This window comes from Sander vitreus, chromosome 20, assembly GCF_031162955.1.
Source record: "Sander vitreus isolate 19-12246 chromosome 20, sanVit1, whole genome shotgun sequence".
Classification (NCBI taxonomy): domain Eukaryota; kingdom Metazoa; phylum Chordata; class Actinopteri; order Perciformes; family Percidae; genus Sander; species Sander vitreus.
Genome location: NC_135874.1, coordinates 11,151,421 through 11,171,114, shown reverse-complemented (window position 1 = coordinate 11,171,114; position 19,694 = coordinate 11,151,421). Strand labels below are relative to the sequence as shown.

Genomic DNA, 19,694 nt, shown 5'->3' with positions numbered 1-19,694 from the left:
TGAACTTGCTGCTCAAAAGACCCTTTTCTTTATCTCTGCTCAAGGAGGTTTGTTTTTGCTAGCCATCCACCGTTACTGCTGCATGGCTTCCTGATTTCCCGAACTACAGAGCAGCCCGAGGCCCATATCACATCGCGTGTCAACAAATTAGTGGCGGAATATGTACTAACTAAACTAATTTTCGCATTGATTTTGACAGCCCTACTTTTAACATGTCTTCAACATTTGGGAATTTGTTGTGCTCTGACTTGTTTGATCAGCCTGTCTTTGTGTATTAGTTGGGCATTAGTCTCACATTGTCAGACCTTCCTCCACAGCGCTGCAGAGGAGGGTCTGGCGAGTCCACGCAGCATTCCAGGATGGGAGAAAAACATGCTCTGGTTTATTGGCATTTCTTTAAACCAATCACAATCATCTTGGGTGGCACTAAACGCCGTATGGAGCAATGGCACCTCTGCAAAATAGCCTCGTGAAGGAACTTGTTTTGGTGGAACAGAAAACTCAGATTGGACAGATAGTCTAGCTAGCTGTCTGGATTTACCCTGCAGAGATCTGAGAAAAGGTTAACCATAGTCCTCATAAATTGACCATAGTTTAAAATGCCAACACAAAGGAAGCCCAAGGCAAGGGATATCCGGCCTATATGAGTGAAATCCGGCAAAATTTCCGTCTGCAACAGAGCAATCCCAGAAGTGGAACGTCGTGGATATAGACTAGTTGGGCATGAAATAAATATATTATTTTTATAGGGGGAGGTCAGCTTTCAATTGACTGTTACAGCTTTTACTGTATTGTTTAATGTTATTTTGAAGGGTGGAAACCAAGTGAAAATAATGAGTCTCACACTTCAAACGCACAATGAAATGAGTCAACATCACATAAATTAGGGGGAATTATTATTTATTGTTGTTCTATGTGCCTTAAACCAGTTGATCTGTGACAGATGCTTTAAGTCACAGCTGATGCATTATGTTGGACATCCTCATTGACCTCACTTCAGCAGAGCGCTCAACAGATGCTGTGTATGAGGGAGAAGCATGCATTTTCATACACACCAGGTGCTGGTTGTCATCATACATAATCAGATTCAAACTGGCTTACAGCACAGTATGACAGCAGTGAGTCTGGCATATCAGAGCCACTGTGTTCTGTGTTCTAACAGAAATATTACCAAAGGACAGTTAGCAGTGTTTTTTTTAAACTATCTTACCTCCCAGCAGTTTGGACTGACAGTTCACGAAATCTGGTTTCCGCGCTGAGCTGTAGCGCTGGCAGGTGTGGTGAAGAATCTGGATGAAGGTGCACTTCTCCCCTGCTGAACTAGCAACCCACTGGTCAAAAGCGTTTTCGAACATCAGATCAAACTCTGGACAGTCCTTGGAAGGAATAACAGCGAGAGGGAGACATGATGAGTGACAGTGGAGTGTGTGAGGTCATGGAAAAGAAACATCTAAACTATCAGGGAAAGAAATGGTGAAAGCGGGACACAACTGGCTTTTTTGCCATCATTATTTTTCAGCAATACTCATGTTAACCCCCAAATAATCCCTTGGCTATATTAACTACATAAATAGTAGTGGTTGAAGGGGACTAGAAATTACATACTTTGTTCAGGTCAATGCCGTTGACCTGCCGTAGCTGGTCGAGTGTCCACTGTGACCGTTTCATGAAGGCAGAAGATCCTTGGAACTGCTTCACCTTGGTGATGGATACATGGGAGGGTTTCTTATTCGTCACTGTGGAAACAAAAACAATACAAAACACACCAGATAAGATTTAACACAAACATTAAACATAATATAGAGGTAACCTGTAGCCCCCATGTTTATGGTATAGTGAGAAAGTTTGGGTTTGGATAAATGGACAGTTCAGGTCACAAGATGAGGAACATTAGAGTCTAGCAAAAGTACAAGCTTCCATCTGTGGGCGGAAGAAACAAAGGCATCCATTAACAATGGACATTTCTCTTTTGGAGCCAACAGCAACAGAGATCATGATAACATTTCCTATGAGAAGACACAGCCTAACAATAAGCAGATAAATCCTGTGCACAATGGAGTTGGTTTTATATTTATTTATACTGCGAAAGTGTGCACAATAATCTTATATGCATTATTCGTGCAATTACTTTCTGTTGTGTTCCAGCTACATGGAGAAAATGTTTCAACACTACTGATTTAAATAACATGAACATATATTGTTCCTGTCAAAACAGAAATTGCTGAGTATTTTTACACGATGCTGGACATAACTCATTTCACTTGACAGACGTGATGGATTTCTCCTAGCGCACTGCTGACTAAATCTAAGCAGGAAACAAATTACACTGCGTTCAACCATTGAGTTATTACCTTTTAAACAAGTCACAAGAGTAAAATTGACATAATGATAACACAATCCAACAGTGGCATTACATTGTCTTCCAGTACAATTATTAGGTATTGTGGAGTTGTATTAGTCGGTGCAATAATCATGCTTAGTTGTACAACAATTAGGGTTCATTACATTTGTAGAAACCAGAGAAAAAGGTAAGGTTGCTTACATATTCTTTGAGGCTTTCTCTGTGGTCTTTGGTTTATGACCCATTGAGTTTGTCCTACAGCAGTGGTTCTCAACCTTTTGGAGTTGCGACCACCCAGAATAATGAGGTTGGTGTTCGTGACCCCCCCACCCCCCTCGACAACGAGAAAGAGAGCTGCAAACCGGTGAAACAGCTGTTTCTACACACCACCCCCTGCTGATTTTGAGTGATTATTGCGAATGCTTTGATTAATACATGTAAACAAATCATGCGTAGCTTTAATGAAAGTTTAGTTTTAGCAACTAGCCCCTAGCCTTGTCAAATGTGCTCTGTGGATTTGTTGATGCGACCCCCAGAAATTATCTTGCGACCCCCTTGGGGGTTCCGACCCTCCAGGTTGAGAACCACTGTCCTACAGGACTAGTAGCATCCTGATAAACTGTAACATTTATGAATAACTAAGGTATAAGGTTTTAGGAGGCCTCTGACTTTTTACCTCCTGTCCATGACATCATCATTTTGTCCTCAGTTGGGCCCCACTCACCACAGCATTACAGTACCTTCCCTTCTATTCCCTATATCTGTGTTTGACTCTTCCCATACAGAGTTCAACATCATCACATGTTTACAGATCATCGAAGCTCACAGTTCTATCATGTGACTGTTGGATGTGTGTGTGGCTGGATACTGAAACCCTTTGCACTTCTCAGGGGCCACATGTTGCTTTTATAACCCGGGCAGTGAACCCCTGCATCCGCTTTCCCACATTTGCCATTGTGTCATCTCAGAAATAGGGAAGTGTTCGGGTCACTTTCACCTCCGTTGCCCTTCACTCTGCTTCTCATCTCTCCAAAAACCACTAGCATCCCTGCTGGTTTCACAGTTACATTTTGCCTTTTGTTCAGATCCATTTAGTGAAAGATATACCACACCTTAATCTGGAAACGATTTTGAAAATATAGGTTGGGCTGAATGTTACATCAGGTGATACATTCTGTAAGCAAATGCCCCTGAGAGGAGCAATGTTTGGATATGTTTTGTGTATCCATTTAGACAGCTGCTGTTAATACTTGAGGTGCTGGCCTGAGGTTACAGGGTGGAACAGACAAACTGAGGCAGACAGATAGAATACAGGCAGACTGGCAGTCATTTCTTTCTAATCTTTTCTTTGAGAAGTTATTTTCACTAAAACAGACAGCCATAACAAATAGATGAAGTGAGTGATCAGATCTGTCTGGGTTCATACAGAAGGCTAATAGAAGCTCTAGAAACCAGAAAATGTCATAAAGAGAATGACAGCTGGATGTAATGTCCGGTGTGTTGAAAGGGTAGGAGTCTGGAAACTAAGGTCATCAAATGATTTGTCTCTGAGCTACATTTGTGGCAGATGATAGAGTGCAGCACAGAACCACTACTTTCCACCAAACCTATTAAGTAGAAATTAGGTTTTATTAGACTGTAATTAATAAAACCAGTTTGGTATTATTTGTCGTCTTCCACCACAGCTCAAATTCCCGTGAGCTGGAATGAGCTAGAAACACGAAACTTGGCCCAATGACTGGAAATGATGTTCTTTCATTTACCAAGAAATATGAGTCCAATCTGCCACATGGTGGTGCTACAATTAACGATCATAAAAGCGATTTTGGAAAGAAAACACCCCTCCGGCCGTAAGTCCGATTGTCTTGAAATTTCTCACACATATGAAGCTCAATGTGCTCTACAAAAAAGCCTCTTGGACCATAGAGGTCCGTAGTGATGGAATTTTTGGCTATTTTGCATAATGGGAAAAACAGTAAAATGTCACTTTTAAACCTATCAACACAAAAATTGGTATAGAGCCTTGCAGGACTGAGATACACATTTAAATGAGCAAGATTGGTGAAAAAACATGGCCGCCATAAATTAAAGAAATTACACCAAGGGTGGGGCTTAGCAGTAAATTGGCCATAACTCACTAATGGTTTGACCAATCATCATACAATTTGTAACATATATTCAGTGTGTCATGAGGAATAGGCTGACGCAATGATTATGAGTTTAACCCTAAAGGGGTGCCAAAAATACCACAAGTTTGTACCACATAACCTGATAGATGGAATTTCACCAAAATTGGTACACAGGGTCTGGAGGCGAGTAGTAACCAGGATCTGAAGTGTCATATTGATTGGTGCATGTGGGCGTGGCCTATTTAGCATTATATGCTAAATTATGCCTTTTCTCAATTTACCGGGGGCTGAAACGAACTGGAGACATGAAAATTGTCACCATAACTGATGCTGAGGTGCTCATGCTCCCCAAAAAATAACTTAGGCTAAAAGTTTTAAAGGCCACGCCCCTCACATGAAATTCCTCACACAAGTCCAGCTCAATGTGCTCTATAAAAAAGCCTCTTGGACCATAAACGTCTGCCATGATGGTATTTAGCTGTTAAATGAATGGAACTTTGTCAATTTTGATTTTCTCAAGACCAAAATTGGTATATGGCCTTGCGGGACTGAGATACACATTTCTACTATAAAAGGAGCAAGATTCGCCATAAAACATGTCCACCATCAAAGAACTTCCTTAAGGGCGGCGCTAGCAGGGAATTGCCTATAACTCAAGTTCTGCCGTAGCAATCCTGTCTAAAATTAATAGAGACATTTAACACCACGACTTTAACGTATACCAGGTATCGTTAAAATCCGATAAAGGGGGCGAAATCGCGGGACTTGCTGCATCTATTGTAGGGATGAAACAGGTGTGTGGTTGGTTTCACCACTTTTTCTATAGCATTAAACCATCTGAAGTGGTTTTGCTCAGCTTTGTGAAGCTACAAACCCGCTTAACTCTGCTTGCGGCTTTGACTTTGGCGATTTGGCATCTTCTCAATGCTGCTTGCTGCTTTGACTTTTGTCGATTGGGCTGCTTTGCAAGCCTGCTGTAGTTCAGGCGGTATGAATGTGAGTGAAAGGTACCTGTAACAAGTGAAAGTGCTTTGAGAAGCTGAAAAAAAGGGTTTGAACCGCCGCTTGTGGCTATATTTGCTCTCACTTGATATGTAGTGGACTGGTAGCTGAGACATTAAGGACTAGTACAGTATGAATTCAACTATAAACCATCATTCTCTCCTTTCCTCCATCTTATCCCACCAGAAAATGGCCTATAGTGTATGAAGCTGGAACTAATCATTGTTTTCATTATCAATGAATTTAACAATTTTTGTATTTTTATTAATTGAAATGTCTTAGTCTATAAAATGTCTCAAAATAGTGATAAAGGCCCATCACAATTTCCCAGAGCCCAAGGTTATGTCTTCAAATTGCTTGATATTATTGATAATAAACAGACATAACAAAAGCAGGATATCCTCAGATTTCAGTAGCCACAACCAGTTAATGTTTGGCATTTTTGTATAATAAATGACTAATCCATCAATTGTTTCAGCTCAGTCCTATGTGAAAAGTGTGACCTGCCTTTGAATCGAGCAGAATATGCCAAGCTGTGCATAAGCAGGAACTATGTTTCCTTATCGCAAAATGTACTGTGACTAAAAGCAATCAGTCACCATAGGGGAATGACACATCACGAATCACATACTAAAAATTCAGCAACAGTAGTTTTTCTGTAGCAACCACTCATGTCAAGGCTCAACAGTTTTAAATGTTTGCGCCTACATCATACCGCTAAACATAATAGATTAAAAAAAAGCAATGATGATAATGTCAGTGTGACACCAGAGCCTGATAGGCTTAGATTGACACACTCCATTAGCATTTGCTGTCATATCACAAGCTTTGTGGTGAGCCTGCTTTCAAAACAATCCCACTGACTCCAGGGTTAAATGATCTGTTGCTCACATGGGGAGGAACATTTACGGCAGGTTCAGCAATCTGGTAGCGCCATTTGGCTATTTCTCATCTTGCTTTTAAATAAAACTAAGACATTACACTGAGACCTGACTGCTGAAATGCATCTGTGAATATGTGAAAGAGACCTTCCATGGAGCTAGATCGTCAACACATTAACACAGAGGTCGTAATCAAACTGCCAGACACCTTTGAGCCTCTCAAATCAATTTCATATTCAGCTGTCGACTGCATATTAAACAATTACTGAAAGTTCAAGGAGCTGGCTTTGTTGAAACAGCAATCAAGGAAAAAACTGTGAGTAAGTGTATGCTCAAGTGAAAGCTTGAGTTGCTCTCATGATACATTCAACCAGTGAGTGATACGGCGAGAAGTTATTTGAAGCAAAATGATGACAGAAGAAAGCTGGTATACAACTACTGATGGCCCAATCATAGAGACAACAATTCCCCGACCGCCACTCCTCCATGTATAATTTAAATATGAGTGGTCATAAGGCTGATGAGTTGAGATTGAAATTCACAGACCAGTTCACTGAGCTGAAACTCTTGCACAGAGTGAAGAGAAAACAAAGATCCCTTCCTGTACATGAATGGAGGCGGATCAAATATGAAAGTGCAATGTGACACGCTCTGCTGACTCGTTTCGCTTTTACAAAGCAAACATAAAAATCGCAATCACACCCTGAACACAATGATAAAGCATAATAAACTTTATGAGAATGAGCAAACACAACTTGTTTCTTCCTAGAATTAAGGAAAGCCCTGAGGGGCTGCCAAAGCCATTGTTTTCATGTGGGCTGACAGAGGAAGGCCACGGAAAGGGTTCCTGTCCTGCTCCTTTCTCATGCTCTGATGGTGACATGCTCTCACTTCCTCCATTGGATCAGTCCCTTGTTGTGCTTGGCTATGCGCAAGTGCTGCGACCCGAAAGAAAACTTGTACTGTACTAGTCACAGACTGCGAACATCACAGAGAAAACCTTCTCAGGATCAGCTTTCGCTAAAGGAAAAAAATGTTGTGGTTGTAGAAATGTGAGCACCAGGAGATGTGTGAGAAGTGTGCAGGTTGTCGGTTATGAATGCATACAAGCATTTGTGGAACTGTTTAACACAGCACTATGGAAAAATATATAGTCCAGTACAACCAATGCTTAAGAAAGTATGAAACAACTATGGAATTCATGCAGAGACATTGCAGCTTGCCAATGACCCCATGAGCGCTAACAGAATATGGAGAAGGACCACCCACATGGGCATAACATTAATAAGTTTCTTTCCCTGATATAATACAACTTAATCCTCGTGTCAACACATATCCTTATCAAAAATCTCCATCCACAAGCCAGAATATGATAAACCTCAGCATTTTGGGTCATCCGAGAGGAGATATGAAAATCCAAAACCACAGAATAACAAAAGATCACATCTGATATGGAAGATCATGTGTAACTGTACAGACAGGGAGGCACCATGTTGCCATTGGAATGACTGGTTATTCCAAGACTAACCCACCAAGAATAAGTGAAGTAACTTGTGACACAAGATAAAAGGGGATTGTACAACATACGTGTACACACACATAAACACTGCAGTTTACACATCAAGCCAACATAAGATGATATTTGAGGAATTGCATACTGTACGGAGATGTAGCCTATACAGTATCTGTGTGGTCAGTGCTGCAGCTTCTACTCGTGACAATATAAAGCTTTACTAAACAAGCCACTTTTCCTGCTTCTTAAAAGATTAAATTCACATATTCCTGTGTGCCACATGATATTTAGCAGCAACTTCAGGCATCTACGATAGCAAATAAGAAAACTTTACTGAACTTTTTCTTTCTGCAATCTGGGATTGTGTTGCCAAACTGATTTTTATGTTTATATTACAATTTCTGATTAGTTTCAGGATACCCTGTTAGTCAAGCTTTAAAAATGAAAGCTTGTGTTTAATTATTTGACTCCCAACTGCCCTATTTCAAAGAAGCATTTCACAGCCTCTCTCTCAACCAGGTGGGGTAAGGATCTCTTGACAAATCAGACCCCCTCAGTTAGTAGTCAAGTGGCTCTGTGCTCTTAACACTAAGTAGACACGTTGCCATGGCAATCACATTTGCATGGCACAAAAGACACCTGAGAAGCAGCGGCTGGCAGCAAGGACAGCAAGCTAGGACAGTTTACATGCATGTTTGACTCTAGGCTGGATCATAATTAATGGGAATTCCAAGTCATTTGGTTATCATTAAGACAGTAGGATATGCTAATGCTAATAAAGTGCTGGGCTACAAAGAAGGGCCAGAAATGACCTAAAGGAATAGGTCATATACGTGTATGGATAAACTAAACAGCTGAATCCACATAAATCATTGTCAGCTTCATACAACAAATATCATGTCAAAGAGAGGGACATATATAGTAAGTTTAAACAAAAATATACATTTATGTCATTATTCAACATTTGAAGGTCATCTTCTGGTGTGTCTTTAGCTAATTTCAAAACAAGAAACCATAGATGACCCAGTGTGAGTTTAGGAAAGATCAGATGAGATCATGTGGTTTTAAAAGACTATGCAGAATTCTTTCATTATTGTACTAAAGAAGCAGTATTAAATGAGTTACATACTGTAGATGGCATACTGTGCCTACTTCATGACCCCATCTCTTGAGGTAAAAGCAACAACAACAACCTGAAATGACAGCCTGCTATACTTATGAGTTAGAGAATGGTTAAGTATCTTGGTAGCAAGGACACTATCGTTTGCCTTCCGACATTTTTTACCGTCGGGGTCTGTGATTACGGGTCTATTTTAAAGCTGCCCCTACTCTGCTTGAGCTGGAACACAGTGTTATCTTCAGAAAGAAGCTGTCACTGGAATGAACCACGACACTGGCTAGACAACAACACATCGGAACAAAGGCCTCTACAGTCTATTCATGGGGTCGAAAACACAGTGACTGCTGTGTACAAGGCCTCCTCAGATAGGATGGTGACCATGCAGTGGCAAGGCACCAATAGTGAAAAAGGAGTGCATATAGCATTGTGAATGATAGCTGTAGAATAGAGATCAGCTTCGTTCAACCCCTAGAAGGAACAAATTACTCACACAGCAGATAAAGACACCATTAGCTTCACACAACAACACTAACAATGGAGCAGTGCAGTTGTACGCTCTTATACAACAATGAAACTTTTACTAAAGACTGTAACAAAACAGTTGTATTAAATCTGACCTACTATAAAACAACTTTTATTTTGATGTTATCAAGTTCACATTAATCTTAAATGTCTAAAAAAAATGTAATCCATGAGGATTTTTAATCAGCGAGCAGCAGACAGTAACTATCCGACTTTCACTTTAAATCACAACCAAATTGCAGTGATTCTTTAACTGACATGTTTTGCAAATTCTTGATAGAAAAAAGAATAATCCTTTGAACATTTCACAAATTAAGTTGTCCATCACAGCTGGCTGACAACTGAGCAAGATGTTAAAAGGATGCAATGTTTTGTGTTATGCTACCTAGTAGTTTGTTTGAGCTTTAATTTAAGCTGCTGTATTTTTGAATTTAGTGACCAAAAACCTCTAAAAACAACAATCATGCACCACTGCTAATAGCTGTAAACATTCACAGTGGGAATATGCATGGGGTACTGCTAATGGCTGTTAAAAGGACTAAAACACCAGGAGACTAGGAATAAGTGTTGAAAAAGAAATGTCATTTTCACATTGAATAAAACCGAATTTCCATGTTTGCATTTTAATTTCAAACCTAACATTAACTGGCATGTCATTGATTATAACATCATGTCTGCATCATTTTCCAGCCATATGTTCAGAATGAGAATATTTTAGAAAAGTCAAATGCTTCCTTTCATCTGAGCTCCCTTAAACAGTAAGAATTAAAAACCCAAATTAGCTTTTTAAAAAACATAGCTGCCTTTTGCTTCCAGTCACATCTTTTATCCATCCAATTATAACACTCACCCAAGGACAATACATTTAAAGGATTCTGGAGGATTGACAAAATCATGTACCGGCCATCCAAACTGAAAACTCTCATGTGAGCACCAAAGCTTCTTTAAGTTCAATTCAAATCAACTTATAAATTATGTAAATAAAGAATGTGGCTAAACTGCAATTTTGTTTTTGTTATCTATTCTGCAACAGGTATAGAGTGAATAGGCTAATATATGTGTGTAAGCAATACCATGATATAATCTTTAATTTAGCCAGCTACCTGTCAACACAACAAGAGTTACTCCAAATGATCATTTCAGTTGAAACAAATTTGTGGCAATGCCATATACTATTTATATAATCTAAATAACTGTATTTAAATGTGATCTCAGCTCTCTAGTTTGTCTCTTCTGTTGAGATCACAGTTACACTAAACTTGACTTGGCTTAAATTATAGCAGCAACTGAACTGTAACATGTTGAGAAGCAACACTTGGTTATGGGGTGATGAGATGCAATGTTGACAGCCTATGATACAGGACTAAAACATTGTTTTTGTCTTAAGGCCCAGACACAGAGCCGACAGCCAAACGTCGGCAGAAAAGGCAGTTGGGCTGATCAGTCTCCCCAAATTGGTCAGAAAAGTGCCTCGGAACACACCAAAGCGACGAGACGTAATACGTCTCCATAACAGCAGGCGGCGCTAATCTGTATTGTCGCCCAAAAATGAAAAACAGCAGCTGATTGGACAAACGCGTCACGTGGGTATTGTTTCTCCGGAAATTCAAAGACATACTGTCATGGCGGCTTGTTTAGAATATGATCTTGTATTGTACTAAAATAGTTCCCCGAAACGGGTTTCTGAAAACATTTTAAGCGAGAAATAGGCCATGCAGTTGCTGAATCTGTCTTCATTTCAGATCAACAAAGGTCAGTTTAAAAGATTTTCGTCAGATTTTGAGAGACTCTAGTCACGCTCATTCCGCTCCCCGTTTCCGGGTTAGCACTCTACCAATCAGATGGGTCATTTGAGTCCGACTGCCGGCAGTGCCCACCCCGCCAATTATACATGTCAAATCGGCCAAAATGAAGGATGACAGCCTCTCGGACGGATGACGGCACACACCGAACAGACTTGAGTCAGTGACCTCGCCAGACTGTCCAATGGCCGATTATCGGCTCTGTGTGTCCGGGCCTTTATAGCAAGTGATAAATGATTTCACACCTACACTACATCAGGCGTAGATTACATTTGCAATACATCTTAGAATCCTATGAAATGAAACCAAGGAAAACATCATCATCAAATACAGAGGTAAAGAACCCAATCACACTTTCCACAGAGGCAGCTTATCGTCTCTCTCTTTCTCATCTTGCTTTCTGCTCCTGTAGACATCCAGGGAGGAAACACAAGGTCTCTTGTGAGGCCTGTATTCCACATTAAGAACCCCTGAGCTCGTCCATCACCCAGTGCTCCATGGACCACTTAATAACCCAGCTATTCAGGCTTAGCCCCAGCCCACATAGTAGACATTCCTCTAGAGCCAGAACCCACGGATACAAGGAAATATTTAATTACACACAATTGGGGCACCGACCTGAGGCTTCTCCCCTACTCTGATGCCATGGAACGGACTTCCCATCAGCCTACTATGGCTCTCTACTGGTCATGTACTGATGGTGTTTCTGCACGACTCCACCAAACAAAATTACATGTCTTTATAAATGTTTGTTGATTTGCATTTCTTCATTGGAAGAAAAAGTAAGAAACATGAGGAAATGTAAATACAGCTAGAAAGATAGTGTGTAGATTAAGAGAGAGTGAGGGATAGAGATGGGGGAAAAAAAGCAAAGTAGGTGGTGTCAGGTCATTACATTTGGAAGTACAACATCTCAGCTCAGTGTGAAAACAGATACAACACATACAAGACCTGTTCCAAATCTCTGATCAGTGTTAATACACAAAGACCTCATAGCAAACCTAATCTGGATATAATCACGCAATAGCATGTGTCGATGTTTCAAACAGTCGAAACAAAGTGCATTCCTCAACACTAACTTTTTCAAGATGACCTACACTTCTGTGCCTGAAAGAGAAACCTTTAAACCAAAAACAACCTCTGTGTCAAACTTAGGTTCACAACCTGTTTCTGCTTTTAGATCATTCAAATGAGGTCAAACATGTTGTTCATCACAGAAGCATCCTTTACACCTGTCTTAATCATGATCATCAAACATGTCTTTAGGAAAAATGTAACATCTGCTTGTTCATTGTAATTTTTCCAGTCAAACTTAATCCAACTTGCTATCATTTTATTGCCCTAATAATGCTCCCTTACTCTTGGTCACAGGAGTATTTATCTCTTGTCTGGGTGGTCTTGCTTTTGGTTCTGCTATGTTACCAATCTAGGAATGTAAACCTAATATTCTACTACTCTCCTAATCTATCTATTATCCAAATATCTTAATTTGTTCAGAGCTATTACTGAAACGTCTGTTAGGAGTTGGAGTAAATGCTGGTGAGTCATGCGAGTGAATTCTACCTTAAGCCCTAAAAAGTGAAATTAAATGATGAATCAAAGCTTTACAGTTCAGGCTTGTTTCCAGATCGCATTTCCTGGCCCATCTGTTCTCTTTTAGACAAGGTTTAGTGAAGCACCGTCTGTATCTAATATGGAAGGAGGGACACGGAGATTGATGTTGCACAACCGACTTGACATATTCAAGAATACATACTGCTTTTAAGAACGCCTCAAGAAAACAGACAAGTTTCCCTGTCATGGTTCTGATAGATAAATTAGAGAAAGATATTTTTAGCACTAGAACAGCAGAAGACATTTTTTGAATAGTAAAGAAATGAGTGCACCATGATGCTGCAGGGCACTTTGTTCTTTCAGCTTCGTCTACTTTTCATAAGATTAAGGCTAATAAAAAAAGCATTGGCATTTGTTTGTTGTTTCTGTTTCAAAGGACATGCTGCAGCTTTTGTCGAAGGGGAAACATCGTATGTATTGAACAACATTGAAAACAGTTTGATCTTATAGGTGTGTGTGTGTGTGTGTGTGTGTGTGTGTGTGTGTGTGTGTGTGTGTGTGTGTGTGTGTGTGGTGTGTGTGTCAATGTTAGGGATGAGGGTTGCATTCACAACTGTATTCAGACAGGATTAGAACCCCACTCAAAATGCCTTCTCAGGATTATAGGGTGAGGTCTATATTTCACGGACCCCTGCTCCGTGAGCAGCAAAGATGAATATGATTCATTCATTCATTCAAACCTTTATTTAACCAGGATAAAAAACTCCTTGAGATTACAAATCTCTTTTACAAGAGTGTCCTGGCAAGTGGCAGCAGCGTGGTTTCAAATAAATACAAAGACAATAACAAGTAAAAACATAGACTCACTTTCACTCATCATATTCAAACAACAATGTCATCATAAAGAAAAATCTGGGTCCTAAATCAATTTTAAAATAATGACAGACTGCCTTTCTGCAAGATCCTTTAAAAAGCCTTAAAAAGAGACCAACTCCTTCAACTGTAGTTCATTCTGAAGCTGATTCCATGCAGATGGTGCTGCAAAATTAAAAGCCTTTTTACCAAAGTCAGTGAGGGCTTTAGGGACTGACAATAAAAACAGATCCTGTGAACGCAAGTGATATGTCCCTGCAGACCTCGGGAGGATGTAAGTGTTCAGATAAGGAAGTCCTAATACTGCTTTATAAATAAAAAGATGCCAGTGCATCCAACGCCTGATTGAGAGGGAGAACCACTTGACCCGAGAGTACAGCAAACAGTGACGAGTATGAGATTTTAAGTTTGTGATGAATCTTAAGGCTCCATGAAACACCGTGTCCAAAGCATGAAGACACTGGGAGGTTGAATACATATATAAAATGTCACCATAGTCCAAAACAGACAAGAAAGTTGCATTTGCAAGTTGTTTTTTTGCTTCAAAGGATAAACAGGACTTGATTCTAAAGAAAAAAACCTAACTTCAACTTCAGTTTTTTAACCAAACCTTGGACATGCAATGTAAAAGACAGTGATTGATCAATAATAATGCCCAAGTATTTGTATGTGACACTTCTTCGATTTCTGTACCTGAAAGTGTAAAAATGGTTGAGAATCATCTAAAAACATTGTTTTTAGATGATTTTCCCTTAGTGAAAGTCATGACTTTTAGAGTTGTAGTTTTTTTAGAGTTTAGAACCAATTTTAAAGTAGCCAAATTATGTTGCAAGATGTTAAAAGCAGATTGTAAATTTGTGATTGCTTGACCTAAAGTGGACCCAGAACAGTAGAGAACCGTATCATCAGCATAGTAATGATAGTTTGTATTATTTATATTATTACAGAGGTTGTTTATATAAATGCTAAAAAGAAGCGGCCCAAGGATTGAGCCTTGAGGCACCCCTTTTGAAATATTTAGGGAGGCAAAAGTGAAACCATCTACTCACACACATTGTGTTCTCCCTGATAGATAACTGTTGAACCATCCCACTGCTTGTTCTGATGCAATAGAGGTGAGTCTTTGAAGAAGTATTTTATGGTCCACTGTGTCAAAAGCTTTTGACAAATCAATAAACAGTGCTGCACAGTGCTGTTTATTGTCTAAGATTTTGACCAGATCAAATGATAATGCTTAAAAACTAACTTCCAAATTATCCTTTATGATAACAGATTGACACAGGGTGAAAACCTGAATGCTTCAAGCTAGTGGATTAACTTTACTGCTACACCGGCCATTACAACCTTTCGTCAAGCACTATACACACACACACACAGCAGCAGAACCTGTTTATGCTTTTGACTTGTCGCCAGCTCCACGAGGACTCCTCAGCAAGAACCTCCAGAAATCCGGACTAGAGTATGATCAAGGTCATGAAGACAGTCAACTGAGCCACAAATGACATTTATAAAAACATCCCTTTACACAAAACAGAAGGCTCTATTGTGTATACTCCTTAAGGAACAACAAACCCCAGGAGGTATTATAATTAAATTATAATAATTTTAAAAGCATTTATAATTCCAGAAACCTGAATTATTTCCTTTACACAAACTGTAGCTATACAACTAAAGTTATGACTATAATAGGAGCCCAGAGGATGTCATTGTATGCCTCCGCCAGAAAGCTTTTTCCTTCATAGCAGCACTGTACAGTATTTGCTGTCGACATTCACAATAGTGGAAACCGTCGTTCCCAAAGTGGGGTCCGGGGCCCCCCACTGGTCCCCAGCACAAAGGGGAATAATTCATTTTCACTATAATTCCATCCATAAGTTACCCAATAACAGAATGTATGACTATTTTGGTTATGGGTTTTTAGAATAGAATAGAATAGGATGTGTTACTTGGCAATTTTGGCAAATTTGCCTTGGTAATTTCTGCATAAATAAACATATACATACCAAAGTACTGCAACAGACAGGAAAATAAATGTAGAATATAAATATTACAATAAAAAAGCAAAAGCAAAACTCCTGTCTGATGGGGGGCCTGGGACAAAATCTTATCAAATGGGGGTCTGTGGTCTAATTTGTGTTAGTTTAGGGGTCCTTGACCTGAAAAAGTTTGGGAACCACTAATCTAAAAGATAATACAGATGACATAAGCTGATCTCCAAAATGACGCAATGGTGACAGATGTGTAGACTTAAAGGGTTAGTAAGACACATGTGTACCGTATTAAACTGGAAATTGATTATTAACTGAAGGGGTATGTACCCAAAATTATTTGTTCAGTAGTAAAATCTAGTGAATAGTGGAAGGCTATCCCAAACATGAGGGTCACAAAATTCACTTAATTTACAATGTTATAAACACTCTACTGCACCAGGAAGTCCATCTCCTTTTGCCTTTACTCTGGTAAACTCTGAACATTTAGTCAAAGTAGGGAGGATGATGAATAATCCAGTACTCATTACAAAGAGGTCATGGGAAAGAACAAAGAGAGATCTGTGATCGGAGATCTGGCCGCATTTAAATACAATTGTGCATTAGGAACCAATTGTGCAGTGATGTATTAAACAAGGGCTCAGTGTGACACATTGCTCTGTAACACAACCTGGATCTCTCTCATGGAATTTATGATCACTGTCGCAGCAGACGTGTCTGAAGAATAACTGCATTCTGGGGCTTTTATCTATGACCATGGCATCATGACTTTGCGTAAACATACACACCACTTTTCTAAAGCCAAATGGCGTGTTATCTGTACGCATTTTGAGCTATCCACGTGTATGTCTACGCTATATACAGCGGATGTAAATATACACACCGCGTGTTATTGCGAGAACGTGCCGTGCTATCGCGAGAACGTCACAGACGTGTAAAAAAAGGCTTTAGTAACACTAAAAAACGACAAAAACACGACGGTGTCCAACGTCACATGCTTAGGGAAACAATAAACTATTGAGTTTAGGAAAAGAACATTGGGGAAGGCTTTATTAAAAACTATTTAAAAAACGGTTGATAAATGCCACATGCGATCCCGGCTCTCCTGGGTGAAAGTCCTGTGTTTTCACCCATCCGCCCATCCCATTCTGAGCTATTAAAAAAAGTATAAAAATTACGGAGATAAAAGGAATGCCTCTTAAGGGGTGAAATATTGGTAGAGCTCACCAATGTCAACAAACCTGGAATCCAGATCCATACTTTCTTCTAGTATCCAATTAGGGCTGCTGGCTCACTTAATGGATATTTATATTGGGTTTCAGTCACTCCCCTCATTAGGGACACCTGTGTGGCTTCTAACTAACGTATCGGTAAAAATAAATGACCTACTGTATTCTCGCTCAACTCAACTGCAAAGTCCTTAAAGGCAAAGTCCCCAGCAAACACAAACAGATACAGGAATCTGATACAAACAACTACACTTTTACAAGTGCCATACACTACTGCAGTACACATAGCTCACACCGTAAGTCTTCAATGAACAGTCCTATTTATGTGACATGTATAAAGAAAACACCCAAGCCAGGTTACTTTTGGTTGTAGGTGGCTAACATGCTTTGTACTGTATACTGTATGTACAGCAGTTTGGGATTTGCTAAACATATCCTGACCAAAATCTCTGTATGGCAAGCACTGAAATGATAGTCCCATCAGACTGAAGGTTTAAGGGCAAACAAGCACACTTCCTAAAAAGTCAGATGTTTTCCTGTAAGGTGGCATACCTTGAGCTTGAACCCATTTCTGATGGATGAGAAGGAGTTATATTACAGTGTAATGACTGTATGACTCTGCGGTACAGAGTGAGAAAAGACATTGAATATGTCCCCTGGGGGCCTGTCTCACAAACACACTCACACACACATACAAACACACAACCACACACATGTGAAAAAATGTTTCATTGAAGGGCACAGATTGCTACTCTGCCAGGATGGATCACGAACATGCAGGAAGTTTAATTTGTTCGCTAAGTCATCGGGTTTCCATCTGGTCTTTCCACGGATGGATGTTCCATGTAGCAGGAAAACAGTTGGGGTATGTGAGAATGATATCAAACTCCTTCCTTCCGTCTTTAGCATATTGTTAAGCGCGAGAGTGAAAAAATAATAACCCTCAGTTCTTTTGTTTCAATTCTTTAGTTCATCTTGTAAAACTCACTAACAAGTGAGATGAGCAATTTCCAACAGCTAAACTAAAAGGGAAAATGTTTAAAAAATATCCAACAGATACACAATTTGGCATCCCAGTAGTAAACAGCATGCACCGATACAGCCCTGTCAGGGAGTCTGCAGGGAAGCTAAGCCATGCCCTTAATGTGAAATACCAGAGAAGAGCCCACCCAGCGCCTGACAGAGGAAGTCCCAACAGTAGACCACTAGAGTCCCTGCGGTCTGCTGTCACCGGGCTGTTCAGCCACACAGCTGCCTGGGGAGAGGGAGATGCTAACGTGCCAGTCCACATCCTATCTAACCTTTAAATCCTGATGAACACTAAACTTCAAGTTGACTGACTGCCTGGTGTTGGCCTGAACACCTGCTATGAAAAGGTTCTGTGTAGAGATATGGTCTTTATTTATACTGTATTATTAGTACAGTACTTTTATAAAGCATTTTCTACAGTCCAAGTAGTGCATCAGCAACCGTTTTGTTACTGTACTGGACTTATCAGTACAAGTATGACACTTACGCATTTTGTGCAGAACCTCTCCTATCTTCTAGTACAGTATGTCTTATAGTAAAACCTGTTTGCCACAATGGGTCTTCATGTTAGTAGCATTGCATTTGGTTACATATTTACTCTAAATGCACATCACTTCATACAAGGTGACAGTGCTGCACTTAATTTGACCTCAAAACAATCTACAGTATGTGTGCTGAACAAGCATCAGGGACTGATCAGTAGTGAGGAGGTTCTGTAGCCCGTAAAATACACCAATCGTACAGGATCCAAACAGAAATGAACAGAAAATCTCTGCTGTTGGTATTTAGCAATTAAAATGTACACAATCCTAACTGTAAAAGCTTAAGGCCACCAGACGTTACAGGTTTAAAGAGAGTGCAAAGTGCTCAGCAATGAGCATTTTACACACCAATTTAGCAAATGATTGATTTTTGTTTGCATTTCATGGCAGATATTCTGTATGAGATTCTCAATCTCACGGATCTTTCCTTAGCTGCTCTGATAAAATAAAAAATAAAAATATGGAAAACATTTTTGAGCAGCTGTTAGCCATTGGCATAATTCTTACACATTGATGCAGGGCGCTGCTGCCCAGTAAGTCCAGGTATTTCAGAGTCTCATGATTCTTGCAATTTCAGGTAGCTAGGATTACAGTTATAGAACATTCTCCAAATTCTAAAGCTCCTAAAACTGCTTCAAAATCCTTTGGATTATCTAAAAAATGCATTGTCCCCTTGCTCAAAACAAGGTTGTTTTTCTCACTTTGTGTAAAGGTGGCGGTTTTCAACCAGACAGCAACAAGAGGCAACTGAGTGACCTATAATGGATGTACGACACACACAGTTGCACCCCCAGCTTTTTGGTCTGAGGGGACACACAGAAGGAGATAGGAGTCACATTGAAATGAGGAAGAACAAGACAAAGTGCTGGTCTTTTGGTGAAAATGTAGGTTATTGTTCACTTTGCACTGAGAATAATCCCAGGACATCGCAAGATCAGAAACACAACTCCACTAGGATGTTTAAATTGCTGCATTTGCTGAATAGCAATTGATTGTTAAAATTCTGTAACCATACCTACTTGATAACAACGTGAGTATCTCAGGAGGGTGTTTCTTTTAACCCCTATTGGTCAAATATCACTTAATTAAACTAGAGAGAGAAAATAGAGTGCAGTGTTTTGAGTTACTGTTAATCCAGATAGTTCTGTGTCACTTGATCCTAGTTTGGA

The 19,694-nt window shown here is 39.8% G+C and overlaps 1 protein-coding gene across 3 annotated transcripts in view; it reads right to left on the bottom strand.

Moving 5' to 3' along the window:
* The window catches only part of stxbp6 (syntaxin binding protein 6 (amisyn)), a 66,829-nt gene that overhangs the window by 12,978 nt on the left and 34,157 nt on the right, over positions 1-19,694 (bottom strand). For all 3 annotated transcript variants that reach the window (XR_013503660.1, XM_078277772.1, XM_078277771.1), the window contains exons 3-4: positions 1,606-1,736; positions 1,211-1,376 (exon numbers count right to left, since the gene is read on the bottom strand). Coding sequence is in view for 2 of the 3 variants with exons in the window: in XM_078277772.1 (XP_078133898.1) it covers positions 1,211-1,376; positions 1,606-1,736 (297 nt within the window). In the remaining variant the exon portion in view is untranslated. The remainder of the gene's footprint in view (positions 1-1,210; positions 1,377-1,605; positions 1,737-19,694) is intronic.